Genomic DNA, 26,975 nt, shown 5'->3' on the forward strand with positions numbered 1-26,975 from the left:
TGTTTATAGGGGAGTGCTATTGAGATCTGTACACTTCAGAAAGCTGTTGTGTTACTAATATAGCTTTTCCATTTTACACAATCACTGACTTAAATGATAGCTGTTTTAAAGATTACAGTTATGTGTGTTGTGTGTTACAATTACTGTGAGGAGAGCACGTTGGAAAAAGAGAAAGAGGAGGAGCAGAGAGATCATTTTTGTTTGTTTAATTAATGAGGTTCAGTAATCTACTCCAAATCTATAGTCATCATTACATTTTTGTGAAAAAATAAAATGAAAGGATTCACTGATTATTATCACTATAAAAATAACCAAAAACAAGCATATAGAGCCACAAATGTGTTATAACAGTAAACACAGCAGGAGAACATCCAATCAAAAAGGCTGCACATTGTGATTTATTTATTTATGATTGCTTTTTAGTCAAATCCACCATAATAAAACACTTTCATCTCTAGCTTTAATAAAGTGAGATAAACAACTAGATGAAAGTTTCTGGTTTCAGGAGCCGTCAGGAGTAAACCAGAGCAGTGTTAATGATGGAAACAGCAGTCAAACAGGAAATTCGCCATAAAGTAAACTGTCCCATTTCTCATAAGTGTATAAACTAATTATTACAATTTGTTTAACAAAATCAAGATAATAGATGACAAACACCTTAAACTTGAAAAATAAATAAAAACAAGATGAGCAAGGTGACCTCCCACTTTAACTTTTCGAGATCAGGGGGATAAACCGTCAATCTGGCAACCACTCTAAGCGGAGAGCAACGCCACGTCGGCACAGAGAGAGAGAGAGAGAGAGAGAGAGAGAGAGAATGTTGCTGTGAGTTGACAGAGAAATAAGGGAAGATGGTGAAGGTAAGAATGTGTTTATTTTCTCATACGTGGGGTTTACTCTGAGGATCTTAGGGGTTTACGCTGAGGATCTCTGTGGGGGGAAAGTGGTCTCTGACGATCTGTGTGTGTTTAAAGCACCTTATCTACAGGCGTATAACTCACTCATTCATTCAATCACACATTCACTCAATCAATCATTCATATACATACAGTATTCACTCAAATTTTCTCTCATACACAGTACTCACTCCAATTGCGTGTTTAGGAACTGCTCCTCCAGGGAACCACGGTAAAGTTAATTTTCTTTTCGATATTCGGTTTTCCGGCGTCAATAACTTTTCAAAATAAGGTTATATCTGACACAGGGTTACATATTCTGAATGGTACGGACACAGAGAACAATGCACACTGTTTTTATGGACGCTCCGGTGCATTTGATATATGCTCCTTTTCCTTTCAATAGCTAAAAAAACAGACCGTTTTTGACATCGCAACAAAGTGCATTCGTTTCTAGACTCTGTCTACAGAAATGCACACCATCGTCTTTTTGAGCCTAATTTGCTTAAATACGATTAAATACGTACTTTCCTGTCGCCGCTAACAACAGGTGACAATCTTCAATAGCTTCGTTTTCACTGTGTTTATAAACATCAGATTGGCCGTGTTAGATACTAGGAGTGATGGGGAAGAATGCACACCAAATGTGTTTTCATACTGACCTCTCATTAACAGTTAAATTCAGAATTTAGGTCTCTCTGTCTCTCACACACACACACACACACTCACTCACTCACTCACTCACTCACTCAGTCTGTCTGTCTCACTCTCAGTCTGTCTCTCACTCTGTCTGTCTGATCTGATTCACCCAGGAGAGGTCAGGTAGTGAGGACTGTGGACACAGTGAAGAATACCAGAGACTGTGAGAAGCAGTGAAGCAGAAAGCTTTATTTAAAGAGAATGTTAAAGTTCTAACTGTGTAATTCTGTTTTTGGAATCTGTTCTTTTAAATGTTAAGCCTTTATTTTTTTTAATATAAAGTGTACATTGTGTTTGATATCATGCACATGATTTATTTTATCAATAAAATGATTGATGGATGGAAAAATCTTTTTTTAAATGAATTTTTACATTTATTTTTTAATAACTTTTCAACCAAGTTACATAAGACTTTAAATACAGCTGTGCATTGTAGACATTAATCACACTAATGATGCACACCCTTTGGTTTGTCTATAAAATTAAATTCTTATTTTTTATTGAATTTTTTAAAATTGAATTTTCAATAACTTTTCAACCAAGTTATATAAGACTTTAAATTCAACTGTGCATTGTAGACATTAATCACACTAACTATGCACACCCTTTGGTTTGTCTATAAAATTAAATTCTTGGTTTTTATTGAATTTTTTAAAATTGAAATTTCAATAACTTTTCAACCAAGTTACATACAAGTTTAAAATCAACTGTGCATTGTAGACATTAATTACATTAACCATGCACACTCTTTGGTTTGTCTGTAAAATTACATTCTTGGTTTTTATTGAATTTTTTAATTTTTATTTTTCAATAACTTTTCAACCAAGTTATATATGACTTTAAATACAGCTGTGCAATGTAGATATTAATCACACTAACCATGCACACCCTTTGTTTTTTCTGTAAAATTAAATTCTTGGTTTTTATTGAATTTTTTAAAATTGAATTTTCAATAACTTTTCAACCAAGTTACATACAAGTTTAAAATCAACTGTGCATTGTAGACATTAATCACACTAACAATGCACACCCTTTGGTTTGTCTGTAAAATTAAATTCTTGTTTTTTATTGAATTTTTTAAAATTGAATTTTCAATAACTTTTCAACCAAGTTACTTACAAGTTTAAAATCAGCTGTGCAGTGTAGACATTAATCACACTAATCATGCACACCCTTTGGTTTGTCTATAAAATTAAATTCTTGATTTTTGTTACATTTTTAAAAAAATTAAAATCAATAAATCTATAACAATTTGCTTAAAACATGAAAAAAATGTACAAAAATTGTTATCATTCGAGAACATTAGTTGTCCATTTATTTAGTATTTGCTACAATATAAAAAAAAGCTATCAGCTCTGCTGAACCACTGGTGGATTCAGACTAGTAATTTTCACATTCTCTGCTTCATAACTTTTTTATTTTTTTAAATATTCGCTTTAAGATATATATATATATATATATATATATATATATATATATATATATATATATATATATATTTATTTATTTATTTATTTATTTTTTACTTAATTAAATACTCATGCAAATATCTTAAAAAAGAAAAAAAGTTCTCGAATGATAACAATTTTTGTACATTTTTTTCATATTTTAAGCAAATTGTTATAGATTTATTGATTTTAAATTTTTAAAAAATGTAACAAAAATCAAGAATTTAATTTTATAGACAAACCAAAGGGTGTGCATGATTAGTATGATTAATGTCTACACTGCACAGCTGATTTTAAACTTGTAAGTAACTTGGTTGAAAAGTTATTGAAAATTCAATTTTAAAAAATTCAATAAAAACCAAGAATTTAATTTTACAGAAAAAACAAAGGGTGTGCATTGTAGTGGAGTATGAGCCAAATATGAATATCGGACAATCAAGAAATGAAAAGTTTTGAATTAAAACTTTTCCAGTCTGCAGAAGACTTTTCGTCTGCAACATAGCAGCCCCCACACACACAACCAATCTAAAGACATCAAAAGAACCCTTTTAAGTAACACATGGCCCCAACACCCCCCTTCTCTCTTTTAACTAACAGGAACTGTCGAGATAACTAACTTAAAGAGACAGGAACCTCAAACAAAGAAGAGAGCTTTTACGGCCCGTTTTTATGACAATGGCACCTAAATGTCTAATCCTTATCTTTCACGGAGATCAACAGATGTTCAAACCAAAGTGACCTCGAGTGAACTCCCGTGAACCAACAGCTGAAACACGGATTAACAACGACACCAAATGGACACTGGCGGAACTACACCTCGCCCGGAGTCGCCGCAAGACAATAGCGAAAATAGTCGTTCTCTGAGTTATTTGTGTATAAACGAACGTATGAATGTCACTTTCTGTACCCTCAGATGAATGCCTACCTTCTAATGAAATGATGTATAATGCCGATTGTTTCTATTACAAAGATCAGTTTTGTCTCTGAATGAGAGAAAATGGATTAATGTTTTATTTTTCAGCGTATCATCACGAATTGGACGTGAACAATGTACTCAAGATGGGACCTTATGTAAATGTCTGATATTAATAGTCCAATGTACTCATTGTTATAGGTTGATAACAGGTATAAGAATTTTGATACGAGAAACTCATATTCCTTATGTATGAATCACAGAGTCAAAACCCCCTCCTCCTACTCTCTCTCTCTCTCTCTCTCCCTCACGAGAGTCACGTGAGTCTGGACTCGCGTCCAATCAGAAAGAGGACGCCTCCCATTAGGGCGTGACCGCGCCAGCCTTGAAAAGGCCAAACAGCAAGACAGACAAGGAGTTCGAAGTTTGAAGAGTCGCGAGGACTCTGCAGAAGTAACGGACCACGAAAGGAACTGGAAAATAGAGGACGCCGACAACAAACAAAGAAAAACCTCTCAGACTTCAGAAAAGCTTACGAGAGACGTCTCGAAATTAGCTAAGAGTATGAAGTTTTACTAATACGTCGAGTAATTTGAATATCTTTCTTTTCCTTTAATCTTGTTTATGTTTATTACCTATCGAAGTGTGATCTCACGAATGATCAAGGCGGGTGAAACTTATTTGTGGCCAAAGTAAGGTATCAACCGTTTGAGTAATCGATAACAGATATATTAACGTTATAAGCTGATTCCTGAAGACATCAATCCTGGAAAGCTGAACAACGAGACTAGCTAATACTCTGAAAAAGCCTTTCCACTACGGTGGAAAACCAGCCACGCCTGTGAAAAACCGAAGAAGGGAAATCTCGATCAACGCAGCTCAGCTCGGAATCGAGGGTCTTCAAATCGACTGTAAAGAGATCCTCCATAAGCGGGCCTGCTTCTCACCACGTGGGAACGACGAGAACACCCCGGGACACGGAGATTAAACAACAGGACGCGACGGCTCGGTGAAACGGCGAACGAGTAAGCTAGCGTATTTAACACCTTTTCAGTAGCTGATGTCCAAACAAACCCTCTTTATAATTTACCATTTATTAACCTTAGTTAGCAACAATTTAGTCACAAGTTAGAAGTGCCTAGCTCACCTTAAGGTCAAAATCAGTTCCCCCTGCCGGACACCGTGAGATTACAAGGTTGTGCTATGTTAACTAAATATCTTCTTTTTATTAATAAAACTCTCATTATTTGAAGTCACAGTGTTTGCAATTTATTCATTAGAATTTCTGAAAATCCTGAAGAACTCATTTAGCATGATTATTATTCATTCTCAAACTAATTATTAATGTTTTAATTGCTTAAACCAATTATAAATCTTAATTAATATCATTAAGTCAAATATCAGAGGTTGGAGGAGTTTGAATAAGGTCAAGGCTATAAAACAAATTATAAAATTATATATATATGTGTAGGGGTGTATGACCAACATCCACTACATATAAAATATATATATTTTATTGGCGCCCAACGTGGGGCAGGAAAAAGGCTTTTTAATGAGCAAACTGCAAAACACTGAATATCAGCTTGGGTTTATGAAATACTTTCCACTGTGTGTGTTGATGAATAACGATTGAGATTCAAAGCTTGATGTGGGTAATTTCGTGTTGTGTTTGTTACTGCTGAAAAACTGTTCTGTGATATATACCGGTTAGAAAATAAGCTTGGTTGTTTTTGAAAGAGCGCGGCTCTGCGCCATTTTGCATGCATTAAATTGAGGCCTGGGCACGTCTGAACTGCGCGAAATTCCGCTGTGAGACTTTGCCGTCGGATTCGACCTCCCGCCGCGAAATCCCGGCGAAGAGAGACCACCGAACCGAATACCCCCGTTCGTTTTAAACTGGGTCGCTACCAGCGTTAATAACGAGATCGCGCGCTAGGCGATTGGGAGGTTATTAAACAGCCGAAAATACGGCTTGTATGAAGAGCAGTCTGCTCTCGTCAGCTGTTCCTGTTAAACTGAAATCATATTCAGAAAGGAACGAACCCCTTTGAAGGGGCGGAGCTGAAACTAAGGAGGGAAATTCAAAACGCCCCCAAAACAGAGGAAGACAAATTCCCTCTTGTGGTATAAGTGCGTAATTGCAGGGAAAAATACTTCATAACTAGCGTCTATTGAAGCGTGTCCTCCCTTGCTCCTCCTTGTGGTCAAGTGGTGCTACCCTTGACGTTTGATTCCCGTACACCCTCTAGTGGTTGGGAGGTTGTCCGCCGAGACAACATAAGTGTTTAGCAGCCCTCTGGTGTTTAAAAGTTGTCATTACAGATGAAATTCTTTTAAAATACCTTAGTGTAAAATCTCTGTTCCCCTTTTAAAATTTTAATTTTTATTTTTTTGATAGAGTATCTGAGCGTTTAAAATCTTTATTCCATTTTAGATTTTAATCTGATAACACCCTCTAGTGTTGAAACTTCCCGCTACAGTGGAAATTCCCATTTGTGTTAGTGTATCTGCTGGTACCGTGTCTATTGGGACTCTCACCAGCGCCGACTGGTGTCCATTGCTGCTATTGCATTGTAACTTGCTTGTCGCCCTCTGGTGTCCTAGTCTGGTATTACAATTTAAGTTCAACTTAAATACTGAAGCTCGCTGTTGCCATTCAGACTTACCTTCAGTACCCTCTGGTGGAGAAAACTTGCTATCGCAATTGAAATTGTCGACCAGTTCACACTGATAAGACCTGGTATCACAGCTCTAGTGGCTGTCTCTAAACTCTGCACATCTGAATAATTACAAGTAAAGGCTTGGAAGCATAATAAGTTGATACAACTACAGCAGACAGTGTGCAGTAATTAGAGATTGACACTTTAACTTGATACCAGATCACAAACGCAGTTAAAAGAGAGAGTCTTTTAATCTCGCTATTCTTAATAATTCTTTAATTCGGAAAATTCTTTTACTTTCATAATTCCTTAATTGGAAATTATATCTAATAATAAAACTCACTTAATATTAAAATTCCTTCATCCAAATTTTTCGACAATTCTTTAATTCAAAATTTTTAATAATTTTAATTATTGAAAAATTTCTTTTCTCTTTCTCTCTTCTTTTATTCACTCGCGCATAGCAACTTTCACTCCACCCTCTCCTACTAACAGACTTCCCTTAGAGATTCACAAGTGAACTCTAACACCATACATACTAGCAGTTACTCTTAGAGCACTCGGTACAAGTGAATTTAGTTCAGATTTAGTTAGAGAAGGGATTAACGGAATTAATCCTAACTAAATAGAAGTAAGTTACACCTCGCAGTTAAAACACAGCTAACATGGCAGAAGGGACTTTTTCTTCGGAAGTATATGTAGAAGGTTTGTGGGATGAGGCATTCTCTGTTCTGACCAGCATCACCAGTGATGTGATGCCTGGACTTGCAGAAACTGTGCAGAAAACCTCACAGGCCCATCGTGACCACATGGTGGCTAAGTGGGTAGAGAACCACTTAACCGACATCCTCAAGGGCAAGCCCCTAACTGAGGCATTAGGTCAGATAGCCCTCCTCGCTGTAGTACAGCTCAGAGCCAGCGAACGTGAGCTTGAGGTATCAAGGCGACAGCAGGCAAAGGTAGAGGCAGAGCTAAGTCGACTTCAAAGCGAAATAGCTGAAGGGAACACGCTGCCCCAGGTCACACCCGATGTGCCACCTAGTGCCGCTACAGAAAGACAAGGCCAGCAGGAAGATAGTGAGGATCAGGAACCAGACTCAGGGACCGTAACCTTTAGAGCTGCTGCAGCACCTCCTCTGGTATCAACGGGTATTTCCCCTTCCCTTGTGTCTCCTGTCAGTCGTCCCTTACAACGCCCTGCTAGACCCAGAGCACTGCAACCCAGTGTCTGGTCCCCTCAACCTTTACCCTCTCATGGTCCCTCATACAAGGACCTAGATAAAATCGCGCGTAATATAACCCGCTTTGATCCCAAACCTGACGGTTCTAATGATATCTTTTCCTACCTAAAAGATATTGACTTCTACCTCCAAAGGTTCCCCGGGATCACCATAGATGACAGACTATATGTGATTAAACTGACCTCCAACCGAGACGTCAGTAACTTCATTGAACGTCAGCCAGACTATGTAAAAGCGCGATATGATGTGCTGTGCCAAGCATTGGAGGAAGAATTCTCCAATCACCTGTCACAGACCGGACTGGCCGCTGCTTTGAACATAAAACAGCAACGCCAGGAATCCCCTCAGCAATATTATAATCGACTCAGACAGGCGTACTTCGGACCTAGAAATGACTCCGGAATGGAGGAAGAGTTAAATTTCAAATCACTATTTATCCAAAACCTCCATCCCCACACCAGTCATCAGTTGGGAGTCTCAGCTTGCCCTCGCACCCTGTCTAGCAGGCAGCTGCGTGATTTAGCACTCAGAGGTTTCCTCAAAACCCAACAAATTCCCAACAGGCGGTCCGAAACACCCCAAGTCTTCAATGTCGACTCCAGTTCCCCACATTTAGAGTTAGAAGGTGCCACCCAGGCCGATCCACAAAGATCCGCCCTGGACCCTTCCTCCACTCCGTGGACCAGTGAGGGCCCGAAACCTCATCCGCCCTCACACCAATACAAGCGCTACCCTCCTCGCAGGCCAGACAGAAATCACGACAAAGATTTCTGGAACCCTCGGGACAGGGCTGGGTATGGTCGTGACTATTACCCTGTAGAAAACCGCGGTGCGGGCCGTGGAAAACCATCACATCCCCATAAGGGATATGAGCGAACAGCTCCGAACCAGCTTTCTAATTCCTATAGAGAAAAGAAAGAAAAATACTGGTATCAAAATAAAGAAAATCACGCTAAAGACAAGCTTAAAGACAAGGAACTCAGCTCTAAGGAGTTAGAGGACATCCGCCGAATGCTTGTAATGATTTGCAAAGAGAAAAAGAAAAAACCTGACGTTCTTTCTATCACCTCTTCGCGGTCTAACCCAAAGCCATCCTCTAACACCCCAGAAATGTTAGAAAGTTATGTAGGAGAAGTGACAAGCGAAGCTCCGTCTTCTAGCGCACCGTGCAATCTCCTCGTGACCCAAACAAACACTGAAAACCCGATGATACAGGGGGGTGACTCGCAACCACCCTCCAGTGCTGTTTTAGTTGTTCAGTTAGACGGTAAAGAAGGTTTAACGCCAAATGACCCTTCAGTCATTGAAGGCGACACACCCGTCCGACAATTCATGGGACACTTAACTGAGAAAGGGGTTGCACGCAAATTCTACTTGTCCACCATTGTGGAAAGAAGGCTAGTACATGAGGCCCTATTGGACACTGCATCAGATGTCACGCTCATGTCTTCCGCCTTATTCCACCAGGTTCGAGCCATTGCGCGGCGTGAAAATCGCGAGATACAGCTCCAAAACTGCCCTCTTAAAATTCAGCCGTATTCACATGCAGGCCTCACTATCCAGTCTATGGCCCTAATACACTTAGCCATTGGACCAATGACCTTAGTGCATCCAGTCCATGTGTCTCCTCTCGAAACAATTCCCTTCCTCATCGGCAAAGATCTCCTTAATCGCTTCGAACCACTGATTGACTTCAAAAGGTCAAAGATCTGGGCACAAGTGCGTGAGCCGTTACCCATCTGCACCCCATACCACCGGGAAGCTCAGTGTTGCCGCCTCGAAATCCGGCCTGAATCAATAGGAGATCCACCCAGTCAGATCCCTCACTTCGAGGAAGAGGAAACTGAGCCCATGGCAGCCACACCAGAGACAGCAGTCTCTCCCTGGCCCCCTAGTGCCATGTTAGAACAACGGAACACATTCCTGTGTACTTTCACACAGCCGTCCACAACAGACGCTCCAGGCCTTCCCATCGTGAATGGTCTCACAATGCAGGACTATCGTGTAGACAATGCAGTTCTGGCTCTATGGGCCGACCAGTCCGCCATAAGCCAAACCCTCTTTAACACTCTGCGCCTCACTCAACCAAATATTCCTTTGGTGAGCAGTCCTTGTCGCTTTCCTCTTAACCTGGCATCAAAAGCAATGTCACCCACTGATGGAATTTGCGCTTTAACCGTCCAGTGGAACAAAAGGGTAATCACCCATTATTTCTTAGTCGTCCCTAACTTGCCGCACGACGTTTACATTGGTAGTGACTTCTTGGTGCGCCTCGACGTCCACGTAGACACCCTCAATAGTGTACTGTGGTCTTTGACTGATGTTTCAACGGAAACCTGGTCCTCCGATCTCAGCAACCTAGGCTCAGGACAAACTATTCCCGAGGTATGTCAGGTCGCTAACCAAGGTTCACTTGTGGTACCTGCGAACGCAGCAAATGTACCCATCCGCTTAGTCATGCGACCTGGCCAACACTTAAGCCACGCGCATGCACTTTTCCAACCGTCACCTCAGTTCTTCGAACTAGGCCTCACCCTCGAAGCCACACCTTTGGTGGAGACGCGAGCAAGATCCACCTATCTATTCGTACGGAACGAAACCACTCAACCCTTGACGATCCCTCACTCATCCCCTCTGGGTTGGTTAGTCAGTACGAAATTCCATGACTTCGAGTTGCGAATTCCGATCATAGGGCCAATGCCTGAATCCCTGCTTCTTGACCAGGCAGAATCAAAGGTGTTCTACACTCATCCGACACGAGCTGTTGCCCTCTTCTCAGCTCTGGACATGAGTAACGACGCCATTTGCAGGATAGATCTCGCTGACGACAGTCAAATGACGATCACGGTCCTTTCCATAGATTCATCCCCGGAATCCTCCCGGGAACCATCTCTTCTTCCCGAAGCGGGAGAAAACACTTCAAATCCGCGTACTTCGAAAGAACTATCTGACTCCGAATTTCGTATCCAAGTCGAACAAGTTCTAAAGGAGGCCGACGCCCTCCAAAGCAAAGAAGAACGTGAGAAACTCTGCGAAGTGCTCCTTAAATATCAAAAATCTTTTTCCAAAGATTCAACGGACTGTGGTCTCACTGACATTCATTCAGTACGCATTCCCACTCGTCCAGGAGCACCACCCACGTTTGTCCGCCAATACAAAATTCCGTTGGCATCCTATGAACCGGTACAAGAAATCATTGATGACTTGCTGGAAAAGGGCATAATTCGACCCTGTAACAGCACGTATTCGGCACCATTATGGCCCGTCATAAAACCAAATGGTAAATGGCGCTTAACCATCGTCTATCGGAAACTAAATCAACAGGTTCCCTTGTCTCGATGGCCGATGACACAATTGGAGCAAGAGCTTCCCTCGGTCCGAAACGCTAAATACTTTTCCACCATCGATGTAGCCTCTGGCTTCTGGACCATCCCGGTGCAAGCAGAAGACCAACACAAGCTCGCTTTCACTTTCGCAAACCGACAGTACACATTCACTAGGTGCCCTTTTGGATATGCCAACTCACCCGCGGAGTTTAATATTTTCTTAAACAAAGCATGCCCTGATGCCCGCGAGCGAGGCACCCTCATATATGTGGACGACATACTCATGCGTAACCACTCCCTACAGGCACACATTGACGAGATTGATCATGTTCTTGACCAGCTTACAACAGCAGGTGCGAAAATATCACTCTCCAAATGTCAGTGGTGCAGAACAAAAGTGAATTACGTCGGTCTGCTCGTAAGCACTGATGGTGTTGAACCACAAGTGAGTCGAGTGCAAGGGGTAACAAACCTCGCAGCACCCACCAACCTTAAGGAACTCCGCAGTTTCTTAGGAGTATGCAACTACTCACGACAATTCATAGAGAACTATGCGGACCTAGCTCGTCCACTTTATGACCTCCTGAAAAAGGACACTCCGTTCACCTGGGGCGAAGCCCAGGAACACGCCATGCAGGCACTAAAATCGAAACTGTGCACGGCCCCATGCCTTGCCTATCCTGACAGTAGCAAAGAATTCTACCTAGAAGTAGGGTTCTCGAACCACTGTCTCAGCTCCGGTCTGTATCAATTACACGATAGAGACAAACGTGTCATAGCCTATGCTAGTAAAACTATGCTGGCTGCCGAAAACAAATACAGTGACTGCGAAAAAGCACTACTAGCAACAGTGTGGGCAGTCAAACATTTCTCCAACTACCTAGGTGGTCAGAAGGTGATTGTTGAAACTCATCATCAACCAGTCACTTTCCTAAACAGCCAACGAATTCGAGAGGGTGTAGTAACTAACGCTCGAGTAGCGTCATGGCTAATGGCTCTCCAAAGCTTTGACTTAGAGGTGCGTTACGCGCAAAACTACAAGAGCCCCCTAGGCACAGGCCTTGCTTCCTGCAGGCGATGCGAAGGAAACATTCCTTCCCAAGTGCCACAAACTCCAGAAACCCTCTTACCCACCGTGGCTAACCACCACTATTTTGATCCTAACACATGCAAAGACCTTGTCACTGCATATGTAGATGGTTGTTCGTTCCGCCAAGAACACACCCTGATGGCAGGGGTGGGTATTATCGGAATAAACGGATGGCCTCACGAACCCCTAAGTTTCAAATTGGGTGCTCAGTCCTCCCAATATGCTGAAATAGCAGGAATTCTTATCACAATCCAGTCTGCAGTCCAGAAAAGCATAAAAACGTTGGTGATCTGCACAGACTCCAACTACGCGCGCCTAAGCTTCACATGCCACTTGAGACTGTGGAAAACCAACAACTACACCACGTCAAACAAAAAGCCAGTTAAACACAAAGAGCTTTTCGCGGCATGCGAACACTTGGTAGACACACATGACCTGCAGATCTACTGGAAGAAAGTGAAGGGTCACTCCCGAGTCCCGGGAGATGACAAAGAATTCAATGATCAAGCAGATAGCTTAGCCAAGCGAGGGGCCCGCGAAGGCACATCGTGGACATTCGATCCCTCCCTTTTTCCAAACCCACCCGACATCGAAGTCCTAGCTGTCACACGGTCTCGAACTATAACAAAGGCGTCGCCTGACAATGCCAAAACTACCATTGTCTCTATTAACCCTGCTTTTTCGGACGCTGACTTAGTTACTCTCCAAGCTCGAGACCCATCCATTTCTAATATGCTTAGCCATGTCTCTGACCCTTCTACTAATCCCATCGCAGCACAAGATCTTGACCCCATACCAGGCCTTAAAGACCTATACGGCGCCAAAGCGTCCCTCCAAGTCGTCAAAGGCTTGCTAGTTCATGCCACTGACTCGCACACTTCACCTACGTTCGTGGTTCCTCAGTGCCACAGGGGGGTGATGCTGATGCACGCCCATGACTCCCCATCTGCGGGACACAAAGGGGTCAAAGCAACACACCATGCGCTCAAGCAGGTGGCATATTGGCCCCACATGGTAAAAGATGTGGCTGACTACATTAAAGGCTGTCTGGTATGTTGCCAATTTCAACCCTCGAATCCTCTTCATAGAGCCCCCTTGCAAAAGAAAGGAGTATCCTTCCCTTGGTCAAACCTCCAGATAGACTGGGTTGGACCACTCACTCGAACAGTAAGAGGTAACAAGTACTTCCTCACAGTCACGTGTGCATTCACTAAATGGGTAGAATGCCTCCCCGCACCGAATGACACAGCACTAACCACTGCATACTTACTGATGAACCATGTCTTCTCACGGTTTGGCCTACCCAGCCGTGTCGACTCTGACAGAGGGACACATTTCACAGCTGAGGTCATGCAGCAGCTCTGGCAACTCTTAGGAGTAAAAGCCAGCCTTCACATTAGCTACCATCCTCAAAGCTCAGGTCAGGTAGAGCGAGCCAACCGAACTGTTGTTAGCATACTGAAAAAGTACGTAGCAGCAAACCAACGAGACTGGGATGTCAAACTCCCCCTCGTACTGATGGCCATACGGGCGACCCCACACGACGCGGTCGGGGTCTCACCCTTTGAGTTGATGACAGGGAGACAAATGACTCTGCCTCTACATCTGTTATATCAGCCAGGTGAAGCTAGCATAGCCGTAGCCTACACCACTCATCAGTATATGGAGGACCTGCAGAAACACCTCAAAGCTACTTTCGCCTTTGCCCAGCAGAAACTGGAAAGAAGTGCAGAAGGTCGCAAAGCGTACTATGATCACAAAGCATCCCACGATGAACTCCAAATAGGGGACAAAGTATGGTACTACATCTTTATCCAACCTGTTGGAAGGTCGCGAAAAACAGGGGGGAATTTGGCCCGCAAATTCCTACCCCGATGGTCCGGTCCCTACAAGATAACAGACAAACTGTCCCCCGTTGTTTACAGGATCAAAATAAACAAAGCTCGGGGCAGTACTGAATTCAAATGGGTCCACCGCAACCAAATCCGACCACACACAACCCCCATGGGACTTGTAGGGGATACTAACGCTTGTGTTAGATCATAAACGGCAGAACCAAAGGCAGGGAGAGTGTTAGTTAACAAACAACTATAACCTTCTACTCACACCTTAGTTCTCCTATCCCTTTTCCCTTTTTCTCTCACTCTTTAGCAGGCAACGAGCTTCTAACCAGACTGAGGACACTCAGGGTGCAAGACCCTAGTCCCTCATCGTCAATTATTGTAGAGTGCTTACCCTAGGAAATTTTTATCAAAAAGGGGGGTATCGTGAAAATTTCTTATAATTTATCTAAACGACTCGCCGTAAATACCCTAAATCTAACCATGAGCATCTCTTCCGGTAGGATGGCCCCGCTGCTCATTCTCCTGATCGTCGGCTCCCTAGGAACCGCTGTGCTCCCTGAAGTGATTGAACCAGGTCCTGACTCAGGAATAATACTGAAAGACCAGCCGGGACTGCTAATCACTAATTGCCGCCTCCATACCCAGAGAGTATTTGTACGGTTGAATCCCGCCGAAGCGTGTAGCAAAAACCTACCGATAACCACGCTGCAGACTGGCCGGAATGGAGTTAGATGGACTGAGGAAGCTATCAGCCATGCTGAAGCCGACGTAACTCACATGCTCCGCCAGTTACAAAAGTTTACCGTAACGCAATCAGAACTAAATGGTTTTAATAAACGACCTAAACGCTTCATAGGCGGATTGTTAATGGCAGCTGCAACTGTGGGATCACTACTGAGTCTCGGAACGTCCGCCGTCAATGCCGTCAATGTAGCCACTGTTAAACGTCAAGTAGGGGAATTGCAAGCGGAAATTCCGAACATTAAAACCCAATTAGACAAACAGCAGCAGCACCTGCAAACCATTGGGCAAACCCTACGTGGCACCGTCGTAGTGCTCAACGCTCACAGTGTCGCTTTGAACAAAACGCTCCAGACGGTTAACTCCATGCTTTCAGTAGTACAACTTGACCTTGCCCACATCCAGCTTGTGAATATGTTATTGTCTGATATGCTACAAGAAATCAGCTCCTCTGTAGATAGCCTAGCCATGGGGAGAATCCCTCCTTACCTGGTGCCCCTATCCTTAGTACAGGAGATTTTATCCACAGCAACTCGAGAAGTAGTTACTGATCTCCAGGCCCACCTAGCCTATACCTTAGGTAGCGCCATCCCAATTTATGTTAATCCTCAAGACCGAGAATTAGCATTCATTATTAACCTTCCCATAATGGCGCCTGAAAACATATACCGTTTGAAAGATGTTGTCAACGTTGGTTTCTGGCAAGATTCTGCCTACGTTCGTGTGAAAACAACATCTCTTGTAGCATACCAAGACGATAACCCTGACCTATATCTGGTACCCAATTTGCTTATGTGCACACTCACTAAAGACATTCACTACTTGTGCCCTAGCAAACCTTTCATTCGTGACAGCGCAAATGGGATCTGTGGCCTTAAGCCTATGATGAGTAATACTCAATGCCCGGTAGTCGTCACGCCCCGACGTTTGGTAACCAGTACTCAAGCTGAAATTGTTGGAAATCGTTGGTTGGTTAACACCCCCTTTAGAGAGGCCCTACTAACCTATGATCAACATGACACCTCAGAAAGGGTACTCCTTCCTAGCCAAACCTTCTGGGTAGACGTCCCCGTAAACGCAATCTTACATGTAGGAGACCTGGCCCTGTATCACCTAAACCCTGACCAATATGAGAGCGACGTAGAAATCTCAGAGTTCTTCTCCAAACACACCATCGAGCTAGATACTAAAACACTAACTCGCCTAGAATATGAGGGAACCCAAGTCATTGACCTAACCCCCATAGATAACACTCTTAGAGAACTATCGTCTCAACCCCTATGGCCAGTTCAGCCTGTCACCTATGCATGGTCCACCCCGGACACCTTACTAGTTACCCTGGTAGGATTAGGATATCTTTTGACCTTTGGTATAGCTTGGTTCTATTTCAAACGCACTCGAGCCCTCCAGAGCAGGTTAGAAACTTGGTCTAATAAAATGGTCAAATTCGTTAGACATAAGAGAGCCCAGAGAGGTGAACCCCCAAGTTTTAGATATGAAGCCGAAGGCCATGTCGAAGAATCAGCTCTCGAGGTTGCGTTTGAACAAGACCTGCCCCTAAATAATTAGGATCCCTTCAACATGCAAACATACACATTCCATATACACCCATACACTAATAGGAATACATCAGCTCTGGAAATGTGTTTGAATATGCTTGCTGACCTCACCTTCCTCCACAGCAAAAGTTCTTTTCAGCTCCATGATCCCTGACGAACCATAAAACTGAAAAGAAAGGGGGGAATGTAGTGGAGTATGAGCCAAATATGAATATCGGACAATCAAGAAATGAAAAGTTTTGAATTAAAACTTTTCCAGTCTGCAGAAGACTTTTCGTCTGCAACATAGCAGCCCCCACACACACAACCAATCTAAAGACATCAAAAGAACCCTTTTAAGTAACACATGGCCCCAACACCCCCCTTCTCTCTTTTAACTAACAGGAACTGTCGAGATAACTAACTTAAAGAGACAGGAACCTCAAACAAAGAAGAGAGCTTTTACGGCCCGTTTTTATGACAATGGCACCTAAATGTCTAATCCTTATCTTTCACGGAGATCAACAGATGTTCAAACCAAAGTGACCTCGAGTGAACTCCCGTGAACCAACAGCTGAAACACGGATTAACAACGACACCAAATGGACACTGGCGGAACTACACCTCGCCCGGAGTCGCCGCAAGACAATAGCGAAAATAGTCGTTCTCTGAGTTATTTGTGTATAAACGAACGTATGAATGTCACTTTCTGTACCCTCAGATGAATGCCTACCTTCTAATGAAATGATGTATAATGCCGATTGTTTCTATTACAAAGATCAGTTTTGTCTCTGAATGAGAGAAAATGGATTAATGTTTTATTTTTCAGCGTATCATCACGAATTGGACGTGAACAATGTACTCAAGATGGGACCTTATGTAAATGTCTGATATTAATAGTCCAATGTACTCATTGTTATAGGTTGATAACAGGTATAAGAATTTTGATACGAGAAACTCATATTCCTTATGTATGAATCACAGAGTCAAAACCCCCTCCTCCTACTCTCTCTCTCTCTCTCTCTCCCTCACGAGAGTCACGTGAGTCTGGACTCGCGTCCAATCAGAAAGAGGACGCCTCCCATTAGGGCGTGACCGCGCCAGCCTTGAAAAGGCCAAACAGCAAGACAGACAAGGAGTTCGAAGTTTGAAGAGTCGCGAGGACTCTGCAGAAGTAACGGACCACGAAAGGAACTGGAAAATAGAGGACGCCGACAACAAACAAAGAAAAACCTCTCAGACTTCAGAAAAGCTTACGAGAGACGTCTCGAAATTAGCTAAGAGTATGAAGTTTTACTAATACGTCGAGTAATTTGAATATCTTTCTTTTCCTTTAATCTTGTTTATGTTTATTACCTATCGAAGTGTGATCTCACGAATGATCAAGGCGGGTGAAACTTATTTGTGGCCAAAGTAAGGTATCAACCGTTTGAGTAATCGATAACAGATATATTAACGTTATAAGCTGATTCCTGAAGACATCAATCCTGGAAAGCTGAACAACGAGACTAGCTAATACTCTGAAAAAGCCTTTCCACTACGGTGGAAAACCAGCCACGCCTGTGAAAAACCGAAGAAGGGAAATCTCGATCAACGCAGCTCAGCTCGGAATCGAGGGTCTTCAAATCGACTGTAAAGAGATCCTCCATAAGCGGGCCTGCTTCTCACCACGTGGGAACGACGAGAACACCCCGGGACACGGAGATTAAACAACAGGACGCGACGGCTCGGTGAAACGGCGAACGAGTAAGCTAGCGTATTTAACACCTTTTCAGTAGCTGATGTCCAAACAAACCCTCTTTATAATTTACCATTTATTAACCTTAGTTAGCAACAATTTAGTCACAAGTTAGAAGTGCCTAGCTCACCTTAAGGTCAAAATCAGTTCCCCCTGCCGGACACCGTGAGATTACAAGGTTGTGCTATGTTAACTAAATATCTTCTTTTTATTAATAAAACTCTCATTATTTGAAGTCACAGTGTTTGCAATTTATTCATTAGAATTTCTGAAAATCCTGAAGAACTCATTTAGCATGATTATTATTCATTCTCAAACTAATTATTAATGTTTTAATTGCTTAAACCAATTATAAATCTTAATTAATATCATTAAGTCAAATATCAGAGGTTGGAGGAGTTTGAATAAGGTCAAGGCTATAAAACAAATTATAAAATTATATATATATGTGTAGGGGTGTATGACCAACATCCACTACAGCATGGTTAGTGTGATTAATATCTACAATGCACAGCTGTATTTAAAGTCATATATAACTTGGTTGGAAAGTTATTGAAAAATAAAAATTAAAAAATTCAATAAAAACCAAGAATTTAATTTTACAGAAAAAACAAAGGGTGTGCATGTTTAGTGTGCTTAATATCTACAATGCACAGCTGTATTTAAAGTCATATATAACTTGGTTGAAAAGTTATTGAAAATTTAAAAAAAAAAATTCAATAATAACCAAGAATTTAATTTTACAGACAAAACAAAGGGTGTGCATGGTTAGTGTGATTAATGTCTACAATGCACAGTTGATTTTAAACTTGTAAGTAACTTGGTTGAAAAGTTATTGAAAATTCAATTTTAAAAAATTCAATAAAAAACAAGAATTTAATTTTACAGACAAACCAAAGGGTGTGCATTGTTAGTGTGATTAATGTCTACAATGCACAGTTGATTTTAAACTTGTATGTAACTTGGTTGAAAAGTTATTGAAAATTCAATTTTAAAAAATTCAATAAAAACCAAGAATTTAATTTTACAGAAAAAACAAAGGGTGTGCATGGTTAGTGTGATTAATATCTACAATGCACAGCTGTATTTAAAGTCATATATAACTTGGTTGAAAAGTTATTGAAAAATAAAAATTAAAAAATTCAATAAAAAACAAGAATGTAATTTTACAGACAAACCAAAGAGTGTGCATGGTTAATGTAATTAATGTCTACAATGCACAGTTGATTTTAAACTTGTATGTAACTTGGTTGAAAAGTTATTGAAAATTAAAATTTAAAAGATTCAATAAAAAATAAGAATTTAATTTTACAGACAAACCAAAGGGTGTGCATGATTAGTGTGATTAATGTCTACACTGCACAGCTGATTTTAAACTTGTAAGTAACTTGGTTGAAAAGTTATTGAAAATTAAAATTTAAAAGATTCAATAAAAAATAAGAATTTAATTTTACAGACAAACCAAAGGGTGTGCATGATTAGTGTGATTAATGTCTACACTGCATAGCTGATTTTAAACTTGTAAGTAACTTGGTTGAAAAGTTATTGAAAATTAAAATTTAAAAGATTCAATAAAAAATAAGAATTTAATTTTACAGACAAACCAAAGGGTGTGCATGATTAGTGTGATTAATGTCTACAATGCACAGCTGTATTTAAAGTCTTATGTAACTTGATTGAAAAGTTATTGAAAATTAAAATTTAAAAGATTCAATAAAAAATAAGAATTTAATTTTACAGACAAACCAAAGGGTGTGCATGATTAGTGTGATTAATGTCTACAATGCACAGCTGTATTTAAAGTCTTATGTAACTTGATTGAAAAGTTATTGAAAATTCAATTTTAAAAAATTCAATAAAAAATAAGAATTTAATTTTACAGACAAACCAAAGGGTGTGCATCATTAGTGTGATTAATGTCTACAATGCAAAGCTGTATTTAAAGTCTTATGTAACTTGGTTGAAAAGTTATTAAAAAATACATTTAAAAATTCATTTAAAAAAAGTTTTTTCCATCCATCAATCATTTTATTGATAAAATAAATCATGTGCATGATATCAAACACAATGTACATTTTATATTAAAAAAATAAAGGCTTAACATTTAAAAGAACAGATTCCAAAAACAGAATTACACAGTTAGAACTTTAACATTCTCTTTAAATAAAGCTTTCTGCTTCACTACTTCTCACAGTCTCTGGTATTCTTCACTGTGTCCACAGTCCTCACTACCTGACCTCTCCTGGGTGAATCAGATCAGACAGACAGAGTGAGAGACAGACTGAGAGTGAGACAGACAGACAGACAGACAGACAGACAGACTGAGTGAGTGAGTGAGAGTGTGTGTGTGTGTGTAAGAGACAGAGAGAGAGAGAGAGAGACCTAAATTCTGAATTTAACTGTTAATGAGAGGTCAGTATGAAAACACATTTGGTGTGCATTCTTCCCCATCACTCCTAGTATCTAACACGGCCAATCTGATGTTTATAAACACAGTGAAAACGAAGCTATTGAAGATTGTCACCTGTTGTTAGCGGCGACAGGAAAGTACGTATTTAATCGTATTTAAGCAAATTAGGCTGAAAGACGATGGTGTGCATTGCTGTAGACAGAGTCTAGAAACGAATGCACTTTGTTGCGATGTCAAAAACGGTCTGTTTTTTAGCTATTGAAAGGAAAAGGAGCATATATCAAATGCACCGGAGCGTCCATAAAAACAGTGTGCATTGTTCTCTGTGTCCGTACCATTCAGAATATGTAACCCTGTGTCAGATATAACCTTATTTTGAAAAGTTATTGACGCCGGAAAACCGAATATCGAAAAGAAAACTAACTTTATCGTGGTCTCCAGGGAGGCTGTGCAATGCTTCCAATTACAAACACTATGTCCGTGTTTGGAGTGTGTGGTGTTGTGTATTAGTGCAGTGAGTTGGGTTATGTGTGTATTTGGAGTTATTTGTGTGTGTGTGTGCTGGGCTCAGGGTTAAGGGTTTTAATACGTTTTATATTTAAGTGTGTATTTAAAGTTCTGTTTTTGTGGTTCTGTTATCTAGAACGTCCACTGTGAGGTGCAGGGTGGGGCTGGAGGAAATCTACAGAGAGAGACGACTCCAAACACAACAGGTGTAACACACACCCACACAAACCATCATGCAGTTCCTAATAATCTTTCTGTGAGGGAGTGTGTGTGTGTGTCTGTTGGATGTTGGTCTATGTTTAAATACACTAATTCAACCGGTGTAACATTTATAACTCACTGAAACTGACTTTAAAGAAAAACTAGCACAAAAATGATTCATAACAAAATTAACCCATGTTTTTGTTTGTAAATAATATTTAAACCTGCAGCTTAAACTGCATTGGCCCTCACAGAACACACTCAAGTTCAAATACATTATACACTGTGCAGGTGAGGTGCAGTCACTCATTTACTCCACTGTTTCTTCATATTATAGCAGCCATTACACTGATATCTCGAGGCCTGGAGGTGTCAGAGAGACTATACTAAACTGTTTTAAACATGGCCACCCCCAGGTGGTGGACCCAGTCTAAGGAGCATAAACTGATTCATTCAGGGAGGACAGAGCAGTCTGATCCTCACAAGAGCTGCACTTTTTTTAAAAAAAAACAATTAAAATAACAATCACTTTTGTGTATGTGATTTTTGCAGATGAAAATGATTGACTGCACCTTTAAAGGCAACATCAGTTATTGAATTTAAGACTGTTATGTGTGCTAACACAGTGTGTGTGTGTGTGTGTTTGTTTGTTTGTTATAGAGGAATGTAAGGACAGTAAAGAGGGTCCTCCCTCGGGGGTCTTGTGGCGGGTGACCGGCGGACTCTACAGCGCCACCAAGGGCGCCATTGGGGCAACAGTAGGAGGTGTGGCCTGGCTGGGTGGGAAAAGCTTGGAGATCACCAAATCAGCAGTGAGCTCAGCTCCCTCAGTGGGTGTTGGTCTCATGAAGGGTGGAGTATCTGCTGTGACAGGGGGTGTGGCCTCAGTGAGCTCCACCGTGACCAGTAAAGTCACAGGGAAAAAGAAGGACAAAGCAGAGTGAGGAAGATGAAGATGAAGATTACAGAGACAGACTGCACACCCCTGAGTGGTTCGCATTACAATCTTTATTTTTGTTTCCAGTACGGATTAAATTTTTTTCTCCTTTATTTCAACATTAATTTATTTTTTTATTTTTATTTTTACTTTCATTTTTTATTTGTAGTTTGTGTCTGTTGTACAATTTCAGAGAAAAAAAGATGCTGTTTCTGTTAGCAGTGATGCTAACACTGGCTAATGTTGCTAACGATGAAGTGAGGCCTGAGCGGCATCTGGGGAAACTCACACTGATCAAAAATGCTCCATGTTTCTGAATGTTTAAAATAGGAACACAAGGGCTTTTAACACCACAGAGAGGGAATAACAATCTCAGCTGTGTTAAAGCTGAACCAGGTTCTTCAGGGTTCTGAAATGTGCTGTGTTTCTGTGTCTACTGTTAGTGTATTTGTTGTTGTAGGTGTTTTAATGATTTAATTTGTAGTATTCCTGTGCTTCAGGGTGTCTCCATACTCAACAGCATGGTCAGGCTGAGAATAATGTGGGTACATTAACAAAAAACGTTTTATTTAATATTTCAAACCTTATTATTTTTGTGTGCAGGTGCAGTTTTGTTCCTGAGGCTGATTTTAAGGCACTACACAGGGAACAAAAACATATTTATTTATCCCAGTCGTCCAAATACATTTCTCTTTTAGCTTTTAAAAACATTTTTAGTGGAACATTTCTAATTTCTGCAAAACAATGCAAAGCGCCAGATTTGCCACTGGGCGTGTGGGCAAGTGAGTGTATGTGAGAGAGCCTGCATTGCTGGGATGTTGCTGGAAAGTTATATATATATTTTTTGTTTGTTTGTTTGTTTTTTTTGTTGTTTTTTTACAATAACGTCTTTCTATAAAATAAAGCAAATTTACTGTAACCTATTGTTCTTTTAATTAATAGTAAATGTAGAAAAGTTTCTTAAAAAGTAACTCCACCCTAATAACTTCTGCTGAATTGTGCTTGTTTTAATAGTAATATAAACCGTTCATCATTGTGGTCTGTTCTGCCTTTACAGCACCACCTCTGGTTAAGCTCTGCTATAGGTGCAGATAACTCAGCTCTCAACCAAAGAACGATTGTTTGCAAATTAGTGACCCGGAGTTTCCGCCCAGGTGACTCTGGCTGGACAGCTTCTGTCTCTACCCAATTTGCGCGACCTGTACGATTTGGACCTTCACGCATTTAGTTTATAGCAGCAAAGACACTGTTTTCCAAAGCAAAGAGAAGCTTTATCTTCAAGAGTGAGCAACTTTAAACACACAAACATTTCCTCACATCCTTTACAGTTTTAAACAACTGGAGTACCTGCAAAGTGTGTTTATTTACAATGAACAATATCCGTGTTGAGGTAGTCTTCTGTGTTAACAAAATATTACGACTAACAGATCTGGGACACACATGATGTTGAAACTAAGAAGGCTGTGACTCTTTACAGTTATACTCGAAGAAGAAATTACTATGAATGTCAGCGCTATCAATAAAGTGTACCCAAGCATGGTGTTCTGGGCATGCGTCATCCAAATCTGGCAGCAACAGCGTCCACTGACTCTTCTCCACAGGCTCCGCCCACAGAACAGGAATTGAACAACTGTTTAAAAACAAAAACGTGGCCATCAGGACAACAACCGCTGTTATTTATTTATTTTTTTCCCTCCTTAAATTGTTTTTAAAAAGTAAAATAGATAAATAGAATCAAACAATTAAATAATGGTTACCATGGGCATTTGTAACCCCTTTTTTGAGTCCAATCAACCCTAAAAATAAGAGGAAAAAGCATTTTTATGTAATATAGGTTTATCACTCATAAGCTGAAAAAGGGTTTAAAAAAATATAAATTAAAAAAATATCAGCAGGAAGCACATATGTTTTAAACAAAATATTTTAGCAAGGAAAATACAGCAATTCCCCTTCCCCGTAGTACTTCACAAATGGTATATTCCACTCTCTCTCCTACCCCTCCCCGGCCTCTCTTTCTGAAGACACACAATCGAGTGCCAGGATTTGCAGGTGAGTTCAGTTAGTGCCGTTATTTGTGATGAGGATTTCTATACATTATCACTCAATCAGTACCAGAGCAGTCACTAGAGTGTAGTGAAATAATTATACCCCATGTTGCGGAGGCATAAATACTACATAGCAGAGTCAATGATAATTAATTATTATTTGATTATTTAATTAATTTTTAAATTAAGCTCCATGTTTGGGAGCCATTCAATAATATTTATAGTCTTTACCTGTCCAATTTTAGCTTGGACATGTAGGTCATTATGTTTGATTTAATGAATTATGCTCATTGACCCACTGTAGGTTCTTGGCTCTGAAATTGAATCTGAATTAAAAGTAATAATTCCGTACAAGAAAGGTGCACACACACAAACAAATAACCAAGGACTGGTTTTTATCACACAACTAGTTTATTAATTGTAATATTAAATAATGAATATTGATTATACATTTATATAATGAAATGGATTACAGTGGAAACAGGGAACATTAGGGAACAGGGAAATTAATATATGAGGGAACTTCTCTATGATAATGACCCTAAATTCTAAAAGGCTATAGTTTATCCCAGCAAAGCGTTCAGCACCAACCTCCTGAGTTATGAAAGAAATGAAACCATGTGACCTTATGTACCCCTGGAGATAACTGGGAGTATGTCAGGGAGCTGGGAGAGGTGTTTTGCGGCACAGGCTTCCTGGAGCATTGCAGACACAGGCCTTGTAGCACGGCAGCAGCATTCCTCTCCTCCCTCTTAGCCAGAGACACGGCGACCACTCAGTTGGAGCTGGTGGCATCCTGAAGGTCTCTGTGGGAATTTTCCATCATTGCTGATCTGTCTCCTCGCAGGTCTCTCCTGGGCCTTTGCTCAGAAGGTCATTTTGAGGGTGCATGAGGCCTTCTTCTCGATCGCTGATCCTGAAGCTCTTGTCACCACTTTGAGGGTCTGAGGTCTCCTTCATGCTCTGAGTGTGGCATTGAATTTTTGCTAGAATAAACTACAGTTCTTTTAACTATAGTTTTCTACTAGATGTTAAATTAAATTAAAACTTCTGTTTGGAAGTTCTGGGTTTGCTCTATCTGGACCTTGCTTGAGGAGCCTAAGTCTTAAAGTGACTTTAAGAGATAGTCATAAGAGCGTCCTGACTGACTAACCTAGCTGAGAAGCATTGCCTGCTGGAAGCAAGAGAGAGAAGATCTTTTTTTCTACATTTCTTTCTGTTCTTCTCCTGTTCTGAGTTCTGTTCTAAGAGTGTGAGCTCTCCCGAGTCATTTCGTACCACTGGGTTTTTAACCAGAATTTAGAAAACCCACCTTGAATACCTGGTTTGTCCTCAGGGATTGAGGATTGGAGCATCTCTTGCTCCTGATTGGTTGTTTCCTGTACCTTGGTAGTGACATTACTGAATGCAATGATGTGGAGATGGCAAATATCAATATTTTATTCGTAACAGAACATAGATGACAGATCTAAAGTTTAATCTGAGTAAATGTAACATTTTAAAGGAAAAATATGTTGATTCAAAATTTCACAGTGTCAACAAATCCCAAAAAAGTTGGGACAAGTAGCAATAAGTGGCTGGAAAAAGGAAATTGAGTATATAACAAACAGCTGGAAGACCAATTAACACTAATTAGGTCAATTGACAACATGATTGTGTATAAAAAGAGCTTCTCAGAGTGTCAGTGTCTCTCTGAAGCCAAGATGGTAAGAGGATCACCAATTCTACCATTGTTGCGCAGAAAGACAGTGCAGCAATACCAGAATGGTGTTACCCAGCGTAAAATAGCAAAGACTTTTAAGTTATCATCATCAACCGTGCATAACATCATCAAAAGATTCAGAGAATCTGGAACAATTGCTGTACGTAAGGGTCAAGGCGGTAAAACTCTACTGGATGCTCGTGATCTCCGGGCCCTTAAACCTCACTGCACCTCAAACAGGAATGCCACTGTCAAGGAAATAACAGAATGGGCTCAGGAATACTTCCAGAAAGCATTGTCAGTGAACACAATCCACCGTGCCATCCGCCGTTGCCAGCTGAAACTCTACAGTGCAAAGAGGAATCCATTTCTAAGCAAGCTCCAAAAGCTCAGACGTTTGCACTGGGCCAGGGGTCTTTTAAAATGGAGTGTCGCAAAATGGAAGACTGTTCTGTGGTTAGATGAGTCATGATTTGAAGTTCTTTATGGAACACTGGGGCGCCATGTCATCCGGACCAGAGAGGACAAGGATAACCCAAGTTGTTATTGATACAATTTCCTATTATGAGCCTCCACGTTCACTCAGATCACAGAATACTGGATTTTTAATTGTTCCCAGAATTCAGAAGGCTTCAGCTGGGGGAAGAGCCTTTTCTTATAAAGCCCCCAAACTCTGGAATGATCTTCCAGAAAATGTTCGGGACTCAGACACAGTCGCAATCTTCAAATATAGGCTAAAAACTCATTTGTTTAGTTTATCATTTGGTAGATAATGCTAGATAGATAAAGGCGGCAGATCCGGGGGGTGCATGGACACAGGGAATTATAGTAAACTGAGACGCTGGTGCTGTCGTCGCTTCTCACGATCACTCAGGTTTGTTGACAGTGGAGCGGAGGGATGCCAGTGTTTCAGGATGCTCCCGTGTCTGTGTGTCCTTCTGGTTCTCTCCTTTTAGTTAAAGCTGTCATAGTCAGATCTGCCGGAGTCATTAGCCACACTCTGGAAATTTTCATATTTTCTACTTTACAAACACAAAAC

The 26,975-nt window shown here is 40.8% G+C and overlaps 1 protein-coding gene across 2 annotated transcripts; it reads left to right on the forward strand.

Annotated features, from left to right (window-relative positions):
- Positions 1 to 750: 750 nt before the first annotated feature.
- Positions 751 to 23,072, forward strand: zgc:153675 (uncharacterized protein LOC768179 homolog). Of its 2 annotated transcripts, XM_066672762.1 has the most exons (4): positions 751 to 860; positions 21,188 to 21,257; positions 21,913 to 22,244; positions 22,793 to 23,072. In XM_066672762.1, exons 1-3 carry the CDS (start codon positions 852 to 854, stop codon positions 22,194 to 22,196), a joined length of 363 nt encoding a protein of 120 aa, XP_066528859.1. In that variant the 5' UTR covers positions 751 to 851; the 3' UTR covers positions 22,197 to 22,244; positions 22,793 to 23,072. The 2 variants fall into 2 exon arrangements, with proteins under 2 accessions (XP_066528859.1, XP_066528858.1); XM_066672761.1 differs by having other exon boundaries at positions 21,913 to 23,072.
- Positions 23,073 to 26,975: the final 3,903 nt, after the last annotated feature.

Source organism: Hoplias malabaricus, chromosome 5 (assembly GCF_029633855.1).
Source record: "Hoplias malabaricus isolate fHopMal1 chromosome 5, fHopMal1.hap1, whole genome shotgun sequence".
NCBI lineage: Eukaryota > Metazoa > Chordata > Actinopteri > Characiformes > Erythrinidae > Hoplias > Hoplias malabaricus.